Genomic DNA, 25,118 nt, shown 5'->3' with positions numbered 1-25,118 from the left:
ATAAGAGAAAACAGTTGCATCCCACATGAATTTGCTACAAAATACTGTTAAAATAATTTGATTGGTTCCCCTCCAAACTGCTTGATGTCTTGTTGGATCTGTTCAATAATTCAAACAGCACAGAACAATTTCCTCATTCGCAGAACTGCTGTTAAGTGGCAGAAAAAATGAAAATAAATTGATAAGTGTGGTTATTGCGCTAAGAGTGTCTGTGTTTATATCAGCAGTAGCAGGTGTGCAAAACCTCACTGCAAGCACTGCCAGGCAGCCCCTTTCCACAACACTTTAAAACGTCGTCCTTCAAGCTTACTGGGTTGTGTCCAGCTAAGTCATAGTCATGATAAACCTACTGAAGTCAATGGACTTGTTAGGGTGCTCCCAGATGGAGTCCTTACATTGCATTCAGATCTGGTGTGTGTGATCAGCATATAAGCTTCCACACATTTTGTCTGGATATTCATTGACATGCCACTGCTTGGCATCCATACCAGTGGGCAGACCTAGATGGAATGTGTTTTTTGTCTCTCCCCATAGTCACTTATCCTTTATCCTCCATGGCCTTTCCCCATTTTTAGGTGCACGGGAATGTCTGTATCTGCATGTGCACATAGGAAAGTACAATGGTACCTCTGGTTAAGAACTTAATTCGTTCTGGAGGTCCATTCTTAACCTGAAACTGTTCTTAACCTGAAACTGCACCACTTTAGCTAATGGGGCCTCCCACTGCTGCCGCGCCGCCAGAGCACGATTTCTGTTCTCATCCTAAAGCAAAGTTCTTAACCTGAAGCACTATTTCTGGGTTAGTGGAGTCTGTAACCTGAAGCGTCTGTAACCTGAAGCATATGTAACCCGAAGTACCACTGTATGAAAGAGCAAGATCTTTTACAGTGGGCTTTTTGTAAGGGGTGATATCTATTTCCAGTTTTATTTATTGTGAATACCGAAGTCTTGTGAAAAACAGATAAATAGCAGTATCAACCTGCTGTTTCAGTTGGTAGGTTTGGTGCTGGGCTGGGGCCATCTGAAGGCAACAGGGAGCAGCACATGCGTGATGGATGTGGACAGGGAAGGGGGACTGAGGGAACCAGATGCAGACAGGAATGTCATGTCTGATACTGAGGGCCCCACATTAAGCAGCAGCAGCAGCAAGGAGAAGAGAGCAGGATGTAAGGAAGCTGGTTTTGGGGAAGCCACCTGTGGAGATGGTTTTGATTGATTGCTCCCCAGTCAGGTCCAAAGCCAGACATAAGCCCGTATGAGAAGGAAATGGGCCTCTTGCAGTTGCAGGTAACTGTGGACACAGGCTGTGGAAAATTCACCACTTAGGGATGGTAATGCAAATGTAAACAACAACAACAAAAGTATTCTCCGGAACAAGGCTGGGTATCAGAGGACAACTTATTATTTTTTCCTCCATAAAGGTTATTTAAATGGTTTTTCAAATTGAGATGCTCGTCTTGTGCAGTGGTGAACAACACAGAAACCTGTCCCAGGCACATAATTTTCAGTTAGATGTCACTGAAAGCTGTAAGTGTTTTTTGTGTGTTTTCAGTCTGAGCACTCATTTTCTTCTAATGAGCTTTGCAATACTTTCCCCTGGGTTGTGAGGTATAAGGAGCACAATACAAGAACAAACTGGGTCAATTTGTGCAGATGTTCATAACTACATGTAAGTGGGAAATATATAATCCAGCCTCTCCATTACTTTGAAGTAGTTTCCACCCACTCTAATCTTGTCCATCTGCTTGTCACTTTTGTGTTCTGTACAGTGGTTAGTACCACAATGGGTTACATCTTATGATACAGACATATGTCTATATCTGTTTCTATAGCTGTATTTATCCAACTATCATCGCTTCTGTCTGTAACTATTTCTGCATCTATATCTATCCGTCATTTGCTTGATGTTACTTGCTTGATGATACTCAAGTTATGAAGTAACTAGAAGATAGTTACTTATAGTTTTGCTGGTACTTATAAATTATAATGCAGCTGTAGTTTGCCCAATGTGTTGAAGAGAGGCTTCTTAACCATTTTCCCTTGAGCTATTTTTCATCTGAACATTGTGCCACGATTTCTTTAACTCCAGGTGGGGGAAAATGTGCTGCTACTTGTATCTTTTCTTCATTAGTAGTGGAAGCAGCTTGTCTAGTTGTTTAGTCGTGTCTGACTCTTTGTGACCCCATGGACCAGAGCACGCCAGGCACTCCTGTCTTCCACTGCCTCCCGCAGTTTGGTCAAACTTATGTTGGTAGCTTTGAGAACACTGTCCAACCATCTCGTCCTCTCTCATCCTCTTCTCCTTGTGCCCTCCATCTTTCCCAACATCAGGGTCTTTTCCAGGGAGTTTTCTCTTCTCATGAGGTGGCCAAAGTACTGGAGCCTCAGCTTCAGGATCTGTCCTTCCAGTGAGCACTCAGGGCTGATTTCCTTCAGAATGGAGAGGTTTGATCAGCTTTCAGTCCATAGGAAGTAGCTTAGAGGGGCAATTTTTGGTGCAAAAACAACATGTAGGAAAAAGTATTAAGAAGCCTATTCTTTCTCCCACCCCCCAAAAAATTGGCCTTCCACTTCAAATTGCAGATTTCAATACCTGAAAAAAATAATTTCTAAAGGAACAACAATGTAATTCATAACATGTAGTTCTGCCCTAAGTCAAGATAGTACTGTAACTTCTGTTGCAAATGGTGCTTCTTGTGCACTTAGCTTTCTTGGTCTTCACTCTGTGATATAAGTATACATTGTGATTCTCTGATCCTATATGACATGGAATATGTTACTCCAAAGTGTTTCACGTGTGCCTCTGAAATGTAATGGGAGATATGGTTCTGTCTATGTAGTATGTATTTGCATAATATGTCAATAAATCACATATTGCATCCATGTGGTTTAGTGAAATATTCTGGTGCTGTGTTCATGTCTTCCTTTACAGGAGTGCGAATTTTGAGGAAATTCCTGTGTAGCCAGTATTTATGAATGTGATATAAAATACATGTTACAAAATAAGGTTTTTGTTTTTGTTTTAGATTGGAAGTATTCATACCACGTGCTTACCAAGTAGTATGTAACATTTAGCAAGATAAGCATAAGAATTTTTGATTATTTATTACTCTGAAGAGAGAATGACAGAAGATCCTGTTTTTAAACTCCATCTCATAATTAAGGTTTTTAATTAAATGCTTCTGCACTGAAAAATGGGTTTTTATTAAAGTATCAAAGTATTAAAGTATTAAACAAGAAATTTCCTGTGCCTAACCTGGAATGTGAATGGGGGGAAAAGTACAGAGGCTGTATGAGTAATGATCCAGTTGGAAATTGCTATCCTTCTCTGTGTACGTGAGAGATGTTTGCTGTAGATAAAATTTTAACGTTGCCAATTTGACATGCATTTGCCTTTATTACAAGCAGGGCATAATGTACAAAGATTCCAATCCCCTTCATCATTGCCACCAGTACTCTGATCTGCCGGCGGAACGTGCAACTGAGAAATGGCTGCTTTCCTTTATAGAGGGAATTGGTGATGTCAATGAATGGCTGAGCTCTTACCAAGAAAGACCAAAAGAGTCTTATGCATGTAAATTTATAACTCCCCCTTGTTTGTTTTTTGTGGTTTAGAATGAGCAGTGCAGAAAATTACCTTGGTGGGCGAGGTGATGGTGGAGGACAGGAACAATAGCCACTGACTATCCAGATATTTTATTTTTTGAAAAAAAGGACTAAAAGATTTCTCTTTTTCTTCCCACATAATGTGCCGTTTTCATTTTGTGCTGCATATAACCCTCCATGTCACAGCTTTCTATTCTTGTCTGAATAGTCAATGAAACATTAGGAAGCCGATAAGAGAAGCTCTGGCCTGTTACTTGGCAACGGCTGTTGAGCAGAGCAGAGTGCTGTTGATTGAGGAGATTAGCTGCCATAGATAAACCTCCTTTTTGCTGCCCTGCTGCTCATCTTTCCACCCTTAACAGGTAGCTCCAAATATGACTGCAGCTGGGGAGAGTGAGCTTTATTGCGAACCAAGTTTGCTTGACAGGTTTACGGTAGTAACTTAAACCCCAAAAAACCCCTTTACTTTCATTAAATTGAGTGCATTGTGGCTTAAGTTCTTCCCTTGTTCCAGAGTAAATACTTTTATTTTTTTGGAAGGGTGCCCATGATAAGAAGGCATCTGTGCTGTTTTCCGTCTGCATCCTTAAGCCTCAAACCATTAACTTCAGGGTAGTCCAACTGGTGCCACTGATCTCTTTCCAGATTAATGGGATGTTGGAAAGAAAACATGGCTCTGGAATCCCTTTTGCAACAAATGAAAGAATGAAAAATAAACATTTAACCACCAGTTACTGTGCAATATCATTCTGGGGCCAAGCTGGAGTTCTCTATCCTCAGTTGGTGACCTTAATGTAACTTACTCCAGAGTAATCTCATATAAAACGCGGTACTGTGTCATAATAGTAACAGGATTACAACTGCAACTGTTGGTTGCATCCACCTGTTTAAAGCAGCCTAATAGTTTCACATCATAAAAATGTGGTCTGCTTAACAACATACCGAACCCACTTCAAAAGAAATCTCTCTCAGTCTCATTAGGGTTGCAGAGTATTCAAGAAGTATCTCTCTGCCCAACTACAGTTGTTTGAGTCTACAAAAGAGGTTCTCAAACTATTGTGAGCTTTGAAAAATTTGAAACCCACAGTTATTTTCTAACCAAAAGCAGTGTGAACACAAGCAGCCTGAGAGCTGCCTCGTGGGAGAGGTTTTCGAAAGCTTCAAATGACAGTTTTGCAATTAAATGAGAGGCAAAATTGGTATATAAGTGACTGCGACAGTTGAGAGGATTATTTGCAGCGTTGCTGGGGGGGAAATGAGCCAAATCAGAAAAAAAGGTTAGTGTCTCTTGGGAGTATGTGGCGTGGGGATGATGGCTGTCTGAAATTAGCTTCCGCTATCTGGAAGAGGAGTTGGAAACCTATGGCCTTACAGATGTTGTTGTATTACAACTCCCACTGTCTCTGACCATTGGCTATGCTGACTGGGGCTGATGGGAGTTGGAGTCCCAACAATATCTGGAGGGCCATGGATTGTCTGCTGCTGCAGGTTGTTTTCTGCTGCTCCAGAGAAGCGGACACGGAGTAATGGATCCAAACTACAAGAAAGAAGATTCCACCTAAACATTAGGAAGAACTTCCTGACAGTAAGAGCTGTTTGACAGTGGAATTTGCTGCCAAGGAGTGTGGTGGAGTCTCCTTCTTTGGAGGTCTTTAAGCAGAGGCTTGACAACCATATGTCAGGAGTGCTCTGATGGTGTTTCCTGCTTGGCAGGGGGTTGGACTCGATGGCCCTTGTGGTCTCTTCCAACTCTATGAGTCTTCTATGATTCTATGCTCTAGAACAATTAAATTTAAGGTAGGAAAAAAGCAACAGAACACTTGTGGCTGATGAGGCAGCTCGCTAGTCAAATCCTCCATTGTGTGGCAATAGAGGAGGGAATTTCTACACACAATTTCACATGCCAAGATGTGTTATTGGAGGCAGGGAGTACAGCAGCCAGTATGGTCAGTCCCTTCTCAATTGCCACAATATAACAGTGGTTTCTACTGAGAAACCTCCTTCACCAGCTACCACTGTAGTAGAATGAACATGAGAAGAAGCAAAAAACAAAGCAAAACCCAAACACCTTGACTAGCTCTAATGAAGAGAGATTCTGGGGAAAGATTTTTAACAGAAACACCCCACAGGCTATGGATGGCTGTACAAAGTGAAGAATAAGCTGAAAAATCTACTAATATAGATATTGTTCCACGATGGCATATCCCTCCCATGTGCAATTTTGAATGTGTGGAGAGCTTGTACGTAGGGCTTTGTGGAGGAACTCCTGTTAAGATTAATCAATCAGAAAATGAAGGTTATATACAAACTTAAAAAATTTTTTTGACAAGCTTGGATATTGGTGAGAAATTATTCTTTGTATATGGAGTATTAAGCATGAATCTGGATTTACTTATTGGGCCAGATTACAGTTTGCTTGTAGCGAACTGGTTGAGCAAAGCCCCTTCCACAAGCATCACCTTTGGGTACAACTGCCATTCATTCTATTTTTGGAGTTTGCACACCCAATCACAATCTGAGCCAAGGGAGGAGCCATTGCCGGAACAGTTTTGTTAGGTTGTGGGTGAACATACCAGACGACACAGCGATTCTTCAAACAGCTCTTGCTTATTCACAGGCCAGAACAGAACTGAACTGAAGGGTTCAGCCAGCCTGCTTATATAGAGCTCCACTACAACACAACAGTAACAATTTTCTGTAACTATCCAATCACTGAATGTCACTTTCAATCCCTTATTTGCATATGTGGACCTGAGTGAAAACTATCTACGGTATCCCCCTGCTGGCCCAGGGTGAAAACTTCAGTACATAACAAGTTTCCCATGAGGAAACTGCAATCCTGCGCTGAGCAGAGCTGGACTAGAATCCCCCTGCTTCTTGTGTTCATTTACAGCAGGGATGGGGAACCTGTGGTCTTTCAACTCTCCTCTTTCCAGGGACTGATGGGAGTTTAAGACCAACATCATTTCAAGAACTGGGGGTGCCTCGTCTCTTATCTAAAGGAGGAATGACACACTCAGGGGTTGTTTGAATGAGCTTAGAGAGTAACCACAGTCAACTCACCTGGTTCTGAGTTACTCAGACCGTCCAAGAAAATATTAGTATATTAGACATATTGGTGACCAGTTCTTTGAAAGCGACTGCCATGGAGGTTGCTCTGTGCAGGAAGCCATTCTGCCTTGCCCCCTCCTCACACTCTGCCAAGTCCAATGGTTAAAAACTTGCAGTGAAGGCTAATCCATGTAGGGCAGGGGTCAGCAAACTTTTTCAGCAGGGGCCCAGTCCACTGTCCCTCAGACCTTGTGGGGGGCCAGACTATTTTTTTTTGGGGGGGGGTGATGCAAGAGCCCCACGAGCCCCAGTGGCTGCTTACCTGTGTCTTGCGAGCGGCAGGCTGGCACCACCGGAGGGGCAATGAGTGGTGCACAAAAGGGCTCCAGAGAGAGGCTGCTTAAAATGGTGGCCTCTCAAGCACTGCTGCTGCTGGCACCAATAAAGCCCAGCCCCCTTCCTCCTCTAGGCAGAGCGGGGAGGAGGGAGGGAGGAGGTGCTGTTGCTGCTGCTGTGTGAGGGAGAGGGAAAGAACATGCATGCTAGTGATCCATGTGGCAATTCCCGGACCGTCCATGGGCTGGATCCAGAAGGCAATTGGGCCTGATCTGGCCCGCGGGGCTTAGTTTGCCTACTGATAATGTAGGGAGCTCGAATGCATACAATAACTGTGTTTTAAGTGCTTCAGTGTGGCAACTGAATTGTTAGAAGCAGACGTCATTGCCCTTCCATTTAAAGGTCACTGAATGCAATTTCAACTCAGCCAATTTAAGGAACATGAAAAGAAGTGTGTCAAGGGCTGTGGCATAGTAAAGGTAAAGGTACCCCTGCCCGTACGGGCCAGTCTTGACAGACTCTGGGGTTGTGCGCCCATCTCACTTAAGAGGCCAGGGGCCAGCGCTGTCCGGAGACACTTCCGGGTCACGTGGCCAGCGTGACATCGCTGCTCTGGCGAGCCAGAGCCGCACACGGAAACGCCGTTTACCTTCCCGCTGGTAAGCGGTCCCTATTTATCTACTTGCACCCGGAGGTGCTTTCGAACTGCTAGGTTGGCAGGCGCTGGGACCGAGCAGCGGGAGCGCACCCCGCCACAGGGATTCGAACTGCCGACCTTTCGATCGGCAAGTCCTAGGCGCTGAGGCTTTAACCCACAGCGCCATCCTCAAATCCCACAATTTTAGGAATGACTTCAGGTACCTTAATTTCGCTTTCAGCTTTGCGTAGAATTTATGGGATCCCTTAAAAGGGAGAGAGACATTTACATTAGAGGATGGGTGGAGCCCCATTGCAGCCCAGGGGCCACATTCCCTCATGGGCAACCTTTCGGAGGCCACATGCCTGTGGTGCGCTGGGCCGGAGGCACAAATGGGAGGAGCAACAGGTGAGGCTGTTAGGTTTGTATAGCAAAAGTGAGAGGTTTCTACACTCACCTCTTTTCTCCAGGCAGGGAATCATGAGGCATTACCACAGTTCAAGCACATCTTCCTGGCAGTCAAAAGGACCTGAAGAGGGTACAGAGCCAGGGCTATTGAGGGGTGAGGCCTGGAGATATGAGGCTGGACTAGGAAGATAGAAAGGCCTGGATAGCCACAACTGACACACACACACACACACACACACACAAAACCTGGTCTGAAATTCCCCATCCGTGCACCAGAGCAACTGTCTTTGGCTTTGTGAGATATCGTATCACATAAAAAAGTAGGCTGGTGTTCTTTTTGCAGGATAGTGTCCTTATCATGTGGTGCAGTTTGGCTGCTGGAGTAGCCAGATGCAGCCCATGGTTCCGTAGTGGATCCTTCTTTATTTTTAAACTGAACAACAGTTCCCAGAGGGGCATGCTGGTAAAGCAAATGTTAAAACAGCTCCTTCACTGCATGGAAGTAGAACTTACTCCTTTGAATTGTAATGAGTTCTCCCAAGCCTAGAAAGCTGAATGAGTGTAGCTAGAACCTTTTCAGACACAGAGAAAGATGTATGAAGAAATCAACTTAGCGAGTGCCACAGTAGACGCTGTATCAGGGAAGAAGATAAGCAAAAGTAGTGTTCTCTTAAGTGGAGTTAAAGGTAAAGGGACCCCTGACCGTTAGGTCCAGTCGCGGACGACTCTAGGGTTGCGGCGCTCATCTCGCTTTATTGGCCGAGGGAGCTGGTGTACAGCTTTTGGGTCATGTGGCTAGCATGACTAAGCCGCTTCTGGCGAACCAGAGCAGCGCATGGAAATGCCATTTACCTTCCCGCCAGAGTGGTACCTATTTATCTACTTGCACTTTGACATGCTTTCGAACTGCTAGGTTGGCAGGAGCAGGGACCGAGCAATGGGAGCTCACCCCGTTGTGGGGATTCAAACCACCGACCTTCTGATCGGCAAGCCCTAAAACTGATTTTCTTATCAAGCATTTTATTATTCAGAGACTCTATAGTACTCTCTTTCCCCCTCATTAAGGAATCATTTTGAAAACCCATACTATAGCTTCTTCCTTTCTGGGAGAGATGGAGAGGAAGTGGAGAGGGGGGAGAGAAATTATTGCCATTTAGATCCTTCCTATATAATCTTTCAGTTTTGCTCTTTGATTCACATGTGAATGCTTTCTGATGCTCAACACATGCTTCTTAGCAACTGACGATCTTCACCAGAACAATATGCTGCTTTAAGACACCCAATGTTCTTATGACCAGATCTTGAAGGTGCACTCAGGCCTGGTTTCATATTGCTGATCCCAGAGAAACAAAATTTTAACATTAACATTTTAGTGTTGTTAGCCGCCCTGAGCCCGGCTTCGGCTGGGGAGGGCGGGATATAAATAAAATTTATTATTATTATTATTTCAAAGTTTAACCTAAGAGGATTTCTTCCTCATGAAGTCAGCATTCTCTTTGACCTCTGTGCAGAGGTGTATTTAGGGTCCCTTGTGGCCTTGGCAAGGAGCTGTATCTGCACCCCATAAAAGCACACACACTTTACCATAGCCACATTAACAATTACTACATTTTATGTGTGACAGCAGCCGCGCATCGCCACACACATATACATCATGCACTCCATAGTCTGATAGGGGTTTTTTGCATGTGCCCCCAGGCCTGCACCCCTGGCAGGGGCTGGTTTCACCAACCCCAAGTATGCCTCTGGCATACTGTGAGCAACTACAGTGATTCCTCAGTTTACATACGCTTCAGGTTACATACGCTTCAGGTTACAGACTCCGCTACCCCAGAAATAGTGCTTCAGGTTAAGAACTTTGCTTCAGGAGGAGAACAGAAATCGTGCAGCGGCAGTGGCGCAGCAGCAGCGGGAGGCCCCCATTAGCTAAAGTGGTGCTTCAGGTTAAGAACAATTTCAGGTTAAGAACGGACCTCCAGAATGAATTAAGTACTTAACCCGAGGTACCACTGTACTGTCAGAGATGAGAAGCTGTTTCTCCGATTGCATTGTATTGTGCTGTATCAAAATTTGAACACCATAGAATTCTATAGAATTCAAATTGTAAGTGTTCTTCAGAGCACTGATGGTCCATGCACCATAGTTTGGGGACCCTGGTTCTACACTCAGGTAGTGTCCAGTTTCAGAATGGAGACATTCCCAACACTACCTGGAGCTGTCAGGGATTGGAACCGGGCCTTTTTGCATGTGAAGCAGATGCTGTACCACCATTAAGCCACAGCCCTTCCCCAAGGTTTCTCCAAGCTCTCCGGGAATGCACATAGATGGAGGGTGGGAATGGCATGTGCAGCCCTGCTCCTCACATGCATTGAATGAGCACCTGAAAACAAAAATGGGTTGGGTTGGGATACTCTGAACAACCGTGCTGTTTTGTAGCTACTTAAAGGCAGTTGCTAGGCTTATCTCCGAGGATGAGAAACACAAAATAAATAAAGCATTTCATCAGACCAGCTTGCTTTGTTGTAAGAGTGTGTAGAGAATACAGCAAGCATGCGTTCGCCAGGAAGGAAAACATCACCACACATTCGTGTATCCCTTTAGAAGCTATCCATAGCTTCAGAAGTCAGTATTTTGTGGACGGAGAAATATGAGACCCCAAGCTAACTCAAAATATACGGTGGTGTGGCAGAATTCTTTTGTGTGGAGTAATCGTTGCTCATACTGTTTTTTTTTTTTTTAATAATTTTTATTCATTTTTCAAACACATAATAAAAACAAAGCACAAAACAGAAAGTCCAAACACAAAACAAAAACATACAAAACATTTAAACAAATATAACTTCAAAATTGTATTTTCATACCCTTCTTTCCTTCGACTTCCCCATACCTCCCCATCCCTGCATCCTTGTTTTATGATTCTTTAGCAACCCTTTGGTCAATTTGTCCTGATTCCCTTTCATTAAATTTCCTTTAGTTTTTTAGTTACAGCTGTAATTCTCTGTTTCTTACCCCTTGACATCTTAGCATTCCTCAATTTTGCAACAGTTTTTAATGTATATTTTAAATTTCTTCCAGTCCTCTTCCACTGTCTCCTTCCCCTGGTCACGGATTCTGCCCGTCATCTCAGCCAGTCCCATAAAGTCCATCACCTTTGTTTGCCATTCTTCCAGAGTAGGTAGTTCTTGCATCTTCCAATACTTCGCCAGTAGAATTCTTGCTGCTGTGGTAGCATACATAAAGAAAGTCCTATCCTTCTTTAACACCAATTGGCCAACCATGCCCAAGAGAAAAGCCTCTGGTTTCTTAGGAAAAGTCCACTTAAGGACTTTCTTAATTTCATTATAGATCATTTCCCAGAAAGCTTTAATCTTCGGGCAGGTCCACCAAAGGTGATAAAAAGTACCTTCAGTCTCATTACATTTCCAACATTTATTATTTGGCAAATGATAGATTTTTGCAAGCTTGACTGGGGTCATGTACCACCGATAGATCATTTTCATTATGTTTTCTTTTAAAGCATTACATGCAGTAAATTTAATACCGGTAGTCCATAACTGTTCCCAGTCAGCAAACATAATATCATGACCGATGTCTTGTGCCCATTTAATCATAGCTGATTTCACCGTCTCATCCTGTGTGTTCCATTTCAACAGCAAATTATACATTCTTGATAAGTTCTTAGTATTGGGTTCTAACAATTCTGTTTCTAGTTTTGACCTCTCTTTCTGAAATCCTATTTTCCTGTCCTGTTTAAACGTCTCATTTATCTGATGATAGTGCAACCAATCTCGAACTTTGGGCTTTAATTTCTCATAACTCTGAAGTTTAACCCTTTCACCATCATATTCTAAAATTTCACAATATTTTGGCCATTTAGAGTCCATATTAAGCTTTTTCACTTCCTTAGCTTCCATTGGTGACACCCACCTGGGAGTTTTACTTTCCAACAAATCTTTATATCGAATCCAAACATTATACAATGCTTTCCTTACAATATGGTTTTTGAAGCCTTTATACACCTTTGCCTTGTCATACCATAAGTATGCATGCCAACCAAAGCTATTATCATACCCTTCCAGATCCAAAATGTCTGTGTTCTCAAAAAGTAGCCAGTGTTTCAACCAGCAAAAAGCTGCCGATTCATAATAAAGTCTTAAGTCCGGCAGGGCAAACCCCCCTCTATCTTTTGCATCAGTTAAAATCTTAAATTTTATTCTGGGCTTTTTGCCCTGCCAGACAAATTTTGATATGTCTTTCTGCCACTTCTTGAAACAGTCCATCTTGTCCAAAATCTGCAATGTCTGAAATAAAAATAGCATTCTAGGCAATACATTCATCTTAATAGTAGCAATTCGGCCTAACAAGGAAAGTTTCAACCTTGACCATATTTCTAGATCTTTCTTTACTTCTAACCAACATTTTTCATAATTATCCTTAAATAAATTCACATTCTTAGATGTTAAGTTTATCCCCAGGTATTTAATTTTTTTCATTATTTCCAAACCTGTTTCATTCTGAAATCTCTCTCTTTCCTCCATTGTTAAATTTTTTTCCAACACTTTTGTTTATCGTTGCTCATACTGTTAGGAAGAAATCACACTTGAAAATTTGCAGAGTTTTTTTTTTTTTTAATTAACTGCATCTCTTCAGATCTAGGTTAATATTCCAGTTTATAATGTAAATTAAATGACTTTGATATAGGTGTGTACTCTATAATACCATAGACGGACTGTTTGAATGTTGAGAGCAGCTGTTTCCTACTCTATCTACTCTTTCATCTTGTTGAAGCTCCATATAAATAAATAGGTACTTCCAAATTAATTCACAATGTTATGTTCTATTAGTCAAATTGCACTGTCCCTTTCGATTATGAATGCAATATCTGCAGTAATTACTGAATTAAAACAAGCAGTATGAAGAATAGCATGCTAATTAAACTTTTTGCATTTTCAATAGTTTTCTGTGGATCACTGTGTACAGGTGAAGACAACAATAAATGCACCCATTTTTTTGAAGCCTAGCGCTGCAGATGGTCAGAGGATATTATAAGCACCCGAGTTCTAAATTAGTCTTTTGTATGGAAGGGAGAAAGGTAATTTGAATGTTTGAACTCCCCCTCCTCTGCCTATCTTCTTCTTCCCACACAGGAAGCTTGTCTTGAAATGAACAATTCTCTAAATAAAGACTAATTAGGACCTAAATTAATTAGAAGGTGTGATATGAAAAGAGCTTGATGAGAAGGGTCTGTCATTTTAGATGAATGGAATGGAGCTAAATAAATTAGGTTCCATTAATATCTCATTGTTGCATGAGCCGCTCCCTTTTATTGCATTCATTAGAGGGTACTACATTAAAATAGCCGTGGCTGCTTATTATCGATTCACCACTCATTTACTACTACATAGCTCCTGTATTAAAAGGAGGGAGGGGGAAAAGAAACCCTCTCTCTGCAAACTAACATACATGTTTCCTGGGCAGTCTGGTTTTCATGAGAGTTATTGCTTTATTTATTTACTTTGGCATTACCAGAAAGGATGTTTCAAAAAGTGAAGCAGTTTTTAAGGGAAGGTGACCGAGGAACTATCTCTTTCTCATTACCACGTTTAGTACAACTGTCATAGTAACAGTTTTGCAAATTTCTTAGTGTATGTAGGTATGTCGTAGAACAATGTGATTTATTCACCCTTTTTCCTTATGCTCCACCCCTTTTTTTACCTTCTCCAGATGGAGTATTTGGGAGATGTCAACAGGTGCCAGTGATAGACGTGTACAAGTATGAAGTTTCACCGCTCATCCTCCAGCACTTGAGAATTGTCTTAGAGAAGCTGTTACACAGAGGTACTGTACAGAACAGAAATGTTAGATAGCATGTGGATATATCGATTCATTGGTATAAAGGGGTCCAGTTTTTGCAGAGCTTTGAGCGAAACGTTTTACTCCAGCCATGTCAGGTAGGCTTGGAATGAGCTGCGTTGCTTCCCCAGAATTCAGAAACCTCTCCGGCCCTTCCTGTTGAAGGAGGACCAGTTGCAATCCAGTTAATTATCAGGTCACTTCCAGGCAACCTGTTTCTTCAGCATGCATTCCTATTTGTTTGTGGAGAAGTTGCATGGCATGTCTTTCCTTATTGCAATAAGTCAACTCTTTTGGGGAGGCAGGTTTGTTGCACAAAACCTCAAATCCAACTTCAGTTGTGCAGCCTGAATTTGCTGATATGTGATTGAATCCCACCTGAAAATAGCAATAGGCTGGAAGCCCCCTTCCACTACTTTCTCCCAGGAGTAAGAACAGTCCCTTCCTATCTGAGATTAATGCAAGCAACTAGCTCCCACAGACACAACTTCATGACAACAGGGCTCCGGAGTCTAAGGGAAGGAAGCTGCTGGTAAGGCTGTGTAGGGCAGCCAGCAAGAAAGGCCACGAAAATTAATTACATTGCCAAATAATGCACAGCAAATCTCTTTCGCTCTTTTGTAACAATTTTCCTCTGCGTGTTTCATTTTCGGCCATTTGGGCGTATGTTTTATCCGATAATAAGATATTCAGCTTTATTGCAATTACAATTTCCATTTTTCTTCCCTGTTTTATAGTCATTGATTACTTCCAAATTACACCTGTGATCAAAGCAGAGATCAAAGAGGTGTTAGGTTCTGTATCAATAAATTAAAGTAAAAAATAATAATACAAAAACATCACTATTAATACAGAAGACCCAGGCAGGCTACTCTTAGAGGCTGCAGATATAATATAAGGCTGGTTCTGCCTGCTGTTTATAGAAAGCTTTTTATTAAAGGATTTTCACCTTGTTGTGCGAAATGTTTCGTTTCCATCCAAACATTTGGGGAACAGACTGTTTCTCTGTATGCTTTATCTCTTTGTTCTTCTTCACATTATAACGCTGTATGTGATATATCCTGCAGTATTACAATCAATGTGGAGATGCAAAAATTGCTTGATTTCTTCTATCCCTCTTGTTCTCTTCTTCCCCTTTGTGCATTCTTTCATTATTCTCCTTGTGAGTGTCACAGTCCCCCCCCCCTTTTCTGTACAGCAAGTCAGCTCTCACTTTTAAAAACCTGCTACTGGAAAATGCATTTGCCTTCCATCCATGCTACTCCTTCATCAAACCTGTCATCCACATTCACTTTCATCTTTGCATCTTACCTCAGGTGCTATCCTGAATACATAATATGTCTCTGCAACATGGGTGGGGCAGCTTGAAATTTGCACTACTGCCAGGAATAGGTAAGGACCCATGTGAGGATGGATGGCCCAGGGGCACAGCTCTGTATCTAGTCCCTATAAACAGGCCATTTCAAGCAGAGTCCGTTGGCCAGCCATGTAAGAAGGGACTCACAGAGCCAATTTGGAAAGAATGGGAAACCCTGGGCTCCTCCTGTGTGTTCCTGCATTGACCTTGAATGCTCTCCTCTCCACACAGCTCTGCTGCTTCTTTACAGGTGTGGCAGTGGACGAGCTGGACTTGTCTTGCCTCGGTAGTGGACCGGGGAAAGATGGGTTGAGCATATAATGCCAATCCTGGCCCGACTGCACTGGCTGCGTATTAGTTTCCAGGCCCAAATCTAAGTGCTGGCTTTTGATCAAGAAAGCCTTAAAAGAGTCAGGACTGTAATACCTCAAGGATTGCCTGACCCAGATCCTGCAATCATCATCCAGAGGCCCTTCTTTGTGTAACTCCTCCGTGAGAGGTCCAGAGGGTGGCAACATGAGATCGGGCCTTTTCAGTGGTGGCTCCCCATTTGTGGAATGTTCTCCCCAGGGAGGCTCACCTGGAGCACCCTGATCAAATTTGCAGATGACACCAAACTGGGAGGGGTGGCTAACACCCCAGAGGACAGGATGACACTTCAAAACGACCTTGACAGATTAGAGAACTGGGCCAAAACAAACAAGATGAATTTTAACAGGGAGAAATGTAAAGTATTGCACTTGGGCAAAAATAAAAAATAAAAAAAATAAGAGGCACAAATACAAGATGGGTGACACCTGGTTTGAGAGCAGTACATGTGAAAAGGATGTAGGAGTCTTGGTTGACCACAAACTTGACATGAGCCAACAGTGTGACGCGGCAGCTAAAAAAGCCAATGCAATTCTGGGCTGCATCAATAGGAGTATAGCATCTAGATCAAGGGAAGTAATAGTGCCACTGTATTCTGCTCTAGTCAAACCTCACCTGGAGTACTGTCTCCAATTCTGGGCACCACAGTTCAAGAAGGACACTGACAAACTGGAACGTGTCCAGAGGAGGGCAACCAAAATGGTCAAAGGCCTGGAAACGATGCCTTATGAGGAACGGCTAAGGGAGCTGGGCATGTTTAGCCTGGAGAAGAGGAGGTTAAGGGGTGATATGATAGCCATGTTCAAATATATAAAAGGATGTCACATAGAGGAGGGAGAAAGGTTGTTTTCTGCTGGTCCAGAGAAGCGGACACGGAGCAATGGATCCAAACTACAAGAAAAAAGATTCCACCTAAACATTAGGAAGAACTTCCTAACAGTAAGAGCTGTTCGACAGTGGAATTTGCTGCCAAGGAGTGTGGTGGAGTCTCCTTCTTTGGAGGTCTTTAAGCAGAGGCTTGACAACCATATGTCAGGAGTGCTCTGATGGTGTTTCCTGCTTGGCAGGGGGTTGGACTCGATGGCCCTTGTGGTCTCTTCCAACTGTATGATTCTATGATTCTATGATTTAGGCTCCGGGCAAAAACATTCCTCTTCTCCCAGGCCTTTGGCTAATTATACCACCTATGGTCTTTTGAACGCTGTATGTGGGGGGTTATTGTTCTTAGTATATTAGTTTTACTGGTTCTTTCATGGTATCATTGTCGGAACCATGGGGTGGAAAGCCAGCTGGCTTGGCCCTAGCCAGAATGTCTCCCTTCTCAGTCTTGCCGCTGCAGAGATATGTAACAATCCCACATATCTGCAGCAAGGGTGGAAAGGAATTCCCATCAATCACGTACAAGTGTTTGCTCTGCTTTTGAGCATGGTGGGGCCAGCTCAGATCTTACTTTTCGTTCTTTAAGTTCTTTCATTCCGACTTTTTTTTATTTTTAAGAACTACTCTTCTAGCAAGAGTTCATGGTACTTCACTCTTTGTACCTTTTTCTTCTTTCAAAAACACAAGCTAAGGAAATTTGCACAATTTGTTCTATTCATGCTGTTAATGGTAAAGATTAAAGCGCTATTCAGGATATTTGTTGCTGGAAATTCTGGCTTCTGAGATTTCACCAAACACTGTGCACACTCTTTCAAATACTTTTGCAGCCCCATGTACCCAAATACCTCATTGCTAAAAATTAAAGCAGAGAAAGACTGACACTCCATCTGATGTAATCACTGCCTAAGAACAGCCCTGCTTAAGATGCAAGGAAGATGCCCTTTTATGTGTGTCCCTATTTTCCTGTTTGGTGAGCAGCTAGACAAGATGAAAATGGATCGTCCTCAAGTATAACATGCAAATAATAATGATCTGTGTTGCTGTTGTGATGGGACGAAGGAGTTTTTTGTTTTTTTTTAATTCCCTTGTCCATTTAAAAAGAACTCTAGAAATCTTTGCTTGGCCATAGTAAATGATCACAATATTTGCAGTCTTATTTAACTGGATGGAGATCTTCTTCTGAGCTATTGCATTTTGAGATATGTGCTCTCAGGCTTGCTTCATGTATGCTTCAGCAAACAACAGAAAACTAGTGTTGTCCTGGGATCTGTGTCCAAGAGGGAGACCATGACAGGCATTGTGGTGCATTTTATGTGACATGTGTTACTAGCATAGCTTTGGCTATTGTTTTAGGTTTTCTGCAGAATATGAGAAATGCTTTTCAAATCTGCAGTGAAGTTGGGGTCAATGAATCATTGAAGGAGGCTCATTCTACCAGACATACAGTTGGTTGGAAGTCAAGATATTTGAGAAGGCATTTTCTATGGCAATGCCCAGTATACCCTTTCCCCAGAGCAGAACTGCTGAGCTGCCTCTTTAATACACTTTAGGCTCTATTTTAAGACCGTGCAGTTTTAGCAGGCCTTTGCCCTATTTGCCTGCTGATGTGTTATCCTCCTTTACTTATTTATTTGGTTTGCTTGTTTTACCTGCTGTGTTCTACTGTGCTTTTTGTCATGCTTCTACTGCCTTAATATTTGTTTGTTTTCTGAATTTTTAATTTTTTTTATTTAGGTAATTTAAAAATTTTAGTAGCTGCGAGCTACCCACTGTTGTTTACTTGCAAAAGCAGAGAGGGCATGTGATTCAATTCCTAACTGCATTAAAAGCAATGAAGTCTGCAGGTGAAAAAGTTTCAAATCACATGTAGTAAAATAATGCAACTTAAATTAATACATATTTGCAATACTAGATGGTAGGAAAGGATCAGTAAGATTGCCCTGGAAGATATCCTTTGCAGTAAAAGTAATTAATATAGGATCTACTTTAAATATGTGTGCAGGAAATCTTGAACTTAAGCAATACTTAAATATTATATTCAGTTTAAGATGGCACAGAGAAATAACCTCAAACCATGGTCCAGCACAGTAGAAGATACAGACACTACATCTTCCATGTGCATTACATTCTTATGGAACTTTATGGAAGATATGTTAAATCTTTTCATTCAAAAAGGCTTGTGGCTGTTACAGTAAAGGTAAAGGGACCCCTGACCATTAGGTCCAGTCGCAGACAACTCTGGGGTTGCGGCGCTCATCTCGCTTTATTGGCCGAGGGAGCCAGCGTACAGCTTCCGGGTCATGTAGCCAGCATGACTAAGCCGCTTCTGGCGAACCAGAGCAGCACATGGAAACACCGTTTACCTTCCTGCCGGAGTGGTACTTATTTATCTACTTGCACTTTGATGTGCTAGGTTGGCAGGAGCAGGGACCGAGCAACGGGAGCTCACCCCGTTGAGGGGATTCGAACCGCCAACCTTCTGATCGACAAACCCTAGGCTCTGTGGTTTAGACCACAGCACCACCCGTGTCCCTTACAGGCTGTTACAGTGGATCTTATTAAATCTACTGATTTCTATTATAGAACGTATATTTAAGTTCTAGGGTGTCTAGTGGCTGGGGGACCCAGTCAGATGGGCAGGATACAAATAATAAAATTATTATTAATTATTATTATTTACTTATTTAAATCATTTCGGTGTCCAGACTGTGCACCCACCTGTTCAGAAATTGACAACAGTAGTTTGCCTGATAATTTTCAATACAAAAACTGGAAAAGGAACTAACAGCCAATCACTTCTACTGATTATTCTGAGTATTCTTGTTGAACTTTCAAATACCGGACCACAAAGCGTTTCCTTCTTTTGTGCAAATCGACGTTTAGTAGACTAAATTACTGTGAGGTTTGCTTAACTGCCACCCAGCTCCATGTTTGCTGTGCATTTTATCACAAGGATCATCAGGAATCCAATTTTGTGAGTAAGCGAGCAAGTCAATATATTCCATAAAGCAGAAGATACTGAACTCAAGTAAGAGACAGATAGAAAGTAAGCAGCAATCGATCTCAATAGCTGGTTTGTTGTCATGCGCACTTATGGATTTGTGTTTTGTTCCTCTGATTTTATCTGCTGTTTTAAATTCAAAGCATTATCACGCCACGATTTACATTCTTCAGAACGCTTACTATAACCATTGGTAAATAAAATGTGTGTTGTTGTTTTTCAACTTAAAGTAAAGTAATAGTTATATTAGATCCTTAGAAATATACTGTAAACCCTAAAGGATATAATTAGACTAGTTGATCAAATGTCTCCTCAAACATCCTCAGAACAATTGTGTTGCTGGAAGAGTAGCAGGCCTTATATTCATGTCACATTTTCAAGTACTTCCCCAAGAAATTCAGTGTTTTATCTGTGGCCAAAAAGTTGTATTTACCATGCTGAGGCAAACAATAACTTTTTGGTTGCCCTTATAGGACAGATGCTAGTTCTCATCCTATTCAGGTTTCAAACCTGAAATGAAAAACTGATGTGATGAAGCTATTGTGCGAATAACTGGTTCTGAGTAAGGCTTCTATGGTGATTTCTTAAGTGTATCTGTCAACCCTTTGCCAGTCTTAGATATCAGAAGGTGTGGAACTGGGTAAGAAGGAGAACATAGGAGTTATTATGGGATGATGAGTGATAAGAACTGGAGGGTATCCATAGTTATGTTATTTCAGTCTAAATATGTCTAGATTCTCAAAATATGTGAATCTTGGAGAGAGAGAAACACTTTCTAGACTGTGCAAACTATTCCGGAATCTCATGCATTCCACTCCTATGACTCACCACACCTTTGTCTCATCTCTGTTCACAATCCCTCCGCCCAAAATATTAAACTCTCATGACATTCAGGCCACATGAAATTCCTTCATGGTGGTATATGCTGGTTTCCCACCGCCTTTTGACATAGCAGAAACTCTTGGTCATTGTTATCTTGCTCTATTTTTTTGCCCTTATTCCCTACAGCTGGATTCCCACCAGTGACCTCTGTCCTCTAACCTCAATCTGCCCAACAGCCTGCTCTCTTAAATTAGCATCTCTGGTCTCTTTTATTGCCCATTATGGTTGGAATTCACTCCCAAAACACTTTTGTGATGCCACTCTTCTTTAAAATACTCTTCCTTGAAAATTGTTCTTCAGTTCATTTTGGCTGAACCACTTATAGGCCGCATTGATATGCATGCTAAACCATGGTCTAGCACTAAATACACGAGATGGAATGGGTCTGGGGGTTGCAGGCTCCCTCCTTCCCTTCTGCAGTACTCACTGAAGAATGGTTTGGCATGCATAGCCGTATGTTGCCTTTGTGGCAAGGATACTAATGAAGAAGCCTTTTTTTCTGCCCTTGAAGAAGGTGACGATTGCTTCAACTTTGCTGCTTTTATGGATTTGTGAATGAAGATATGGTAGCAACACAGCAGCATAATAAATAAATAAAAATACTGACACTGAATCAAGTTCTTTTTTTTAAAAAAATCTATCTGGCTTTTATTTCAGATAGAATTGCATTGCATCTATCAAGCAGTTTTGTCATTTTGTTGCTCAAATATGAACATTATATATTTGTGGCTATTTTTAATACAATTTGGGGAAGGGGTCAATGAAAGCTACCCATTACTGACCACCATCATGGCTAATAATTTTACTAGGATCATAGGCTGTTATTAAAAAAATCCTTGAGATGGTAGCAACCACCTGTTGTACAGTACTGTTAACAATGTTGTTGTTTAGTCGTTTAGTCGTGTCCGACTCTTCGTGACCCCATGGACCAGAGCATGCCAGGCACTCCTGTCTTCCACTGCCTCCCGCAGTTTGGTCAGACTCATGTTTGTGGCTTCGAGAACACCGTCCAACCATCTCATCCCATCTCGCCCTCTTCTCCTTGTGCCCTCCATCTTTCCCAACATCAGGGTCTTTTCCAGGGAGTCTTCTCTTCTCATGAAGTGGCCAAAGTATTGGAGTCTCAGCTTCAGGATCTGTCCTTCCAGTGAGCACTCAGGGCTGATTTCCTGAAGATGGATACGTTTGATCTTCTTGCAGTCCATGGGACTCTCAAGAGTGTCCTCCAGCACCATAATTCAAAAGCATCAATTCTTCGGCCTTCTTTATGGTCCAGCTCTCACTTCCATACATCACTACTGGGAAAACCATGGCTTTAACAATGGGAAAACCATGGCTTTAACAAAACCATGGCTGTTAACAATGACATTTTGCTCTAATGCATTTGTTGTTAGAAGAGCTCAGTGGTTGAGGAGAGGCATAAAGGTAAAGGTAAAGGTAAAGGTACCCCTGACTGTTAGGTCCAGTCGCGGATGACTCTGAGGTTGCGGCGCTCATCTTGGTCTGTAGGCCGAAGGAGCTGGCGTTTGTCCGCAGACAGCTTCTGGGTTGTGTGGTCAGCATGACTAAGCTGCTTCTGGCGAACCAGAGCAGCACACAGAAACACCATTTACCTTCCCGCCGGAGCGGTACCTATTTATCTACTTGCACTTTGACGTGCTTTCAAACTGCTAGGTGGGCAGGAGCAGGGACTGAGATAAATAAAAAGAGGCAGAAAGGAGTATGTTGAGAATGTGGCTGGAGGTTATGGATAAAGTTTTCTTAAAGAATCATTAAAATCTATTTCTCATGGATAAGGGGGTAGATAAAAAACCACCCCATTTTAAGGCCTGCATAATTAGAAAGAACTGTGCTGACAGATGAAGGTGGGGCATGGAGTATTGATTTATACCACCAATGTTGCCTTAACAGAGACATGATCAATCACTGATCAGTGTCAGATAGCAGCCTAAATGAGGGGGTGGGGTGGGGTGGTAATTATGTCTAATATACAAAGGACAGACCATGTCTCAGCCTATATGAACAATTTTAATTTGTTGAAAGCTGTCCAGAGTGGCTGGGGTAATCCGGTCAGATGGGCAGCATATAAACTATTATTATTTTATATATAAGTGAAATCTGCAAATAATTTCCCCCCTTGCATTATTTACAGATTTTGCACTGTATGTGCTGCATCTCTTCAGTGATGTTCCCAAAAATTATTTTGGTGCATTATGGACCATTTCCAGTCAATTTCAGCCCTCTTGAGCCCAATTTGTTGGATAAAAAGTGCCCCATGGTAGATATTATATATTTTTGACTAGTTTTGAATAATTAAAGTGTCTAGGTTCTTTTGTTTGTGTTTTTGGTGAATTCTACTCATTACTGATGGTCAAACATGGCTGATAATTTTATTGGGGTCTTAGGCTATCCAAAAAAAGGCTACCTCATTTATCCATCCCAGATGGTAATGACTATTCCTTCTGGACCATAAACTAAAAACTATATCTAAATTAACAGCATAACAGTGGTATTGGGGCCAAAGGTGAAATAGTTCAGTTGGTGTATGTTGAAATTCCAGTTGAAACCTTAGTGCCTTGTAATTGTTTATGTCCTACTGTTTAAAAATGGCTTTTGTTCTCTTAATATATACCAGTCTTTCAACCAATGTTATTGTATACTTTCCCTGTCCTTCATCTTACACTGCTGATTCAATTTGAATTTTCCTCTTGTCCTCCTGCCCTCTCTAGAACCCTCTCAATATTGCATTATCAGCATGACAATCTGATGCCTCAGGTTGGTTGCGCCAGATTCTATAGCTGCATAAATAGGATTGCGGATAGCAATATCACATGCATGGTAAAATGATATAATAACTTGAAGGAGGTCTTTTCAAAGCGTCTTTGCACTACTGAAGAGATGGCTATTGCTGCTGAATCAAAACCTGGAATTCACATAGCTCCAGGGCACAATTGCTTTATTTGAGCAAAATTGGCGTGCTTATTGTTACAAGAATCAATAGAAGTAGAAGAAGGGGAAGAAATGGGGAAGAGAGAGATAAAATGTGTGTTTGTGTGCATTTGTTTGTAGCAGTAGGAAGGAAAGGAGATGCATTCTTTGAATATTTATTACATCTTTTGTGCTGCTGCACAGTCCCAACAGGTGGAGGCTAAGAGTTGCATTGGCAGTGGCATTCTAATTCTCCAAGGGCACGGACCACAATGATCTGTTCTCACCTTTGCCTTCCAGTGGAGCTTGTGGGGTGGCTGATTATAAGCTCTGTAGAGAGGTGGCCTTTACCATAAACCAGAAGAATAAAATTACGGTAGCCCAAATAATGTATTTCTACTACCCTTTTCTCTTTTGCACGGAAAATAGAGTGCAAGCAAAAGCCAATGTGGCCAAAGGAACCTCTGAGGTGCCCTACACCTATAGTGGTAGTCTTTGATGTCTGAAAATGAAATCCAATATGCATTTATATTTTGCGAGTATCTTTTGTCTTCAGTCATGTACTGTGGGCCCGAGGGCATTTTTGCTTGTGACGTTAAAATCACACGGAGTACCTCTTGTGCATATAGACACCCCTATATATTTATATACACAAATGTTGCTGATTAGGGGTGTGAAAGAAGAGAGAAATTCTCAAATAAACGTGCTAGCAACTTTATGCAGTATTTGTATCACAGGAAAAAAGTACTTATGTGCCATGTGTGTTGCCCTGTAAATTTCAGGGATCATTCTAGTCAAATTTCCCAGGTTCACCCGATAGTTCTTCAATGATGGGCATAGATATAAATCTCATAGATAGATTTTTCTAGACAGGACATTGTATTTCTGATGTTGGGTTTGAGCTATTGGATTTTGTGGCTACAGCTTTCTGTTTCTTGTACAAACTTCATGTGCTTACTAAGTATTATACAAAGAGATCGTGACAATTTTCTTTTTTGACTGTTGTGGAAACTACATCTCAATTCTTGTCGTGTATTGATAATTTGGAGGGCTAACACAATCTTAAGTGCTTTGATTATTAGTTGAATACTGCAGGCAGGGTGTAAGACAGTACTGGTTCCTGTACAGCCTCATTAAATATGAGAACATTTAAATTTTATAAAACATTTTAAATTGGGCAAGTATCCTGTTCCTTGTTTAAGAAAAATAAAGTTGAAAGGAAAAAGTGTCGACAAAGGCTTCAGATTTAATTACAGTCAACTCAATATTTACACACAGCTTCTACCTACTGAAGGAAAGTACTGATTCACTTAAAGGTAAAGGGACCCCTGACCATTAGGTCCAGTCGTGACCGACTCTGGGGTTGCGGCACTCATCTCGCTTTATTGGCCGAGGGAGCTGGCGTACAGCTTCTGGGTCATGTGGCCAGCATGATTAAGCCGCTTCTGGGGAACCAGAGCAGTGCACGGAAATGCCGTTTACCTTACCGCCGGAGTGGTACCTATTTATCTACTTGCACTTTGACATGATTTGAACTGCTAGGTTGGCAGGAGCAGGGACCGAGCAACGGGAGCTCTCCCTGTTGTGGGGATTTGAACCGCCGACCTTCTGATCGGCAAGTCCTAGGCTCTGTGGTTTAACCCACAGTGCCACCCGCGTCCTACTTAGTGCATAGCTAAACTATGGAATTTGATCCCACAAGAGGCAGTAAGGTGGTTTTCAAAGGGGGTTAGACAAAATCATGGAGGATAAAGTCATTATGGATATGTTGTACCTCCACTGTATTCAGAGGTAGTACGCCTCTGAATAAT

The 25,118-nt window shown here is 42.0% G+C and overlaps 1 protein-coding gene across 1 annotated transcript in view; it reads left to right on the top strand.

The window, feature by feature from the left end:
• PTPRN2 (protein tyrosine phosphatase receptor type N2) overlaps nucleotides 1-25,118 on the top strand; it is a 643,066-nt gene that overhangs the window by 99,553 nt on the left and 518,395 nt on the right. The window contains exon 3 of the mRNA XM_079996433.1: nucleotides 13,763-13,876. Coding sequence (XP_079852559.1) covers nucleotides 13,763-13,876 — 114 coding nt within the window. The remainder of the gene's footprint in view (nucleotides 1-13,762; nucleotides 13,877-25,118) is intronic.

The sequence above is a fragment of the Podarcis cretensis genome, assembly GCF_951804945.1.
Source record: "Podarcis cretensis genome assembly, chromosome: 12".
NCBI classification, from domain to species: domain Eukaryota; kingdom Metazoa; phylum Chordata; class Lepidosauria; order Squamata; family Lacertidae; genus Podarcis; species Podarcis cretensis.
This window is presented reverse-complemented; position numbering and strand designations above follow the sequence as displayed.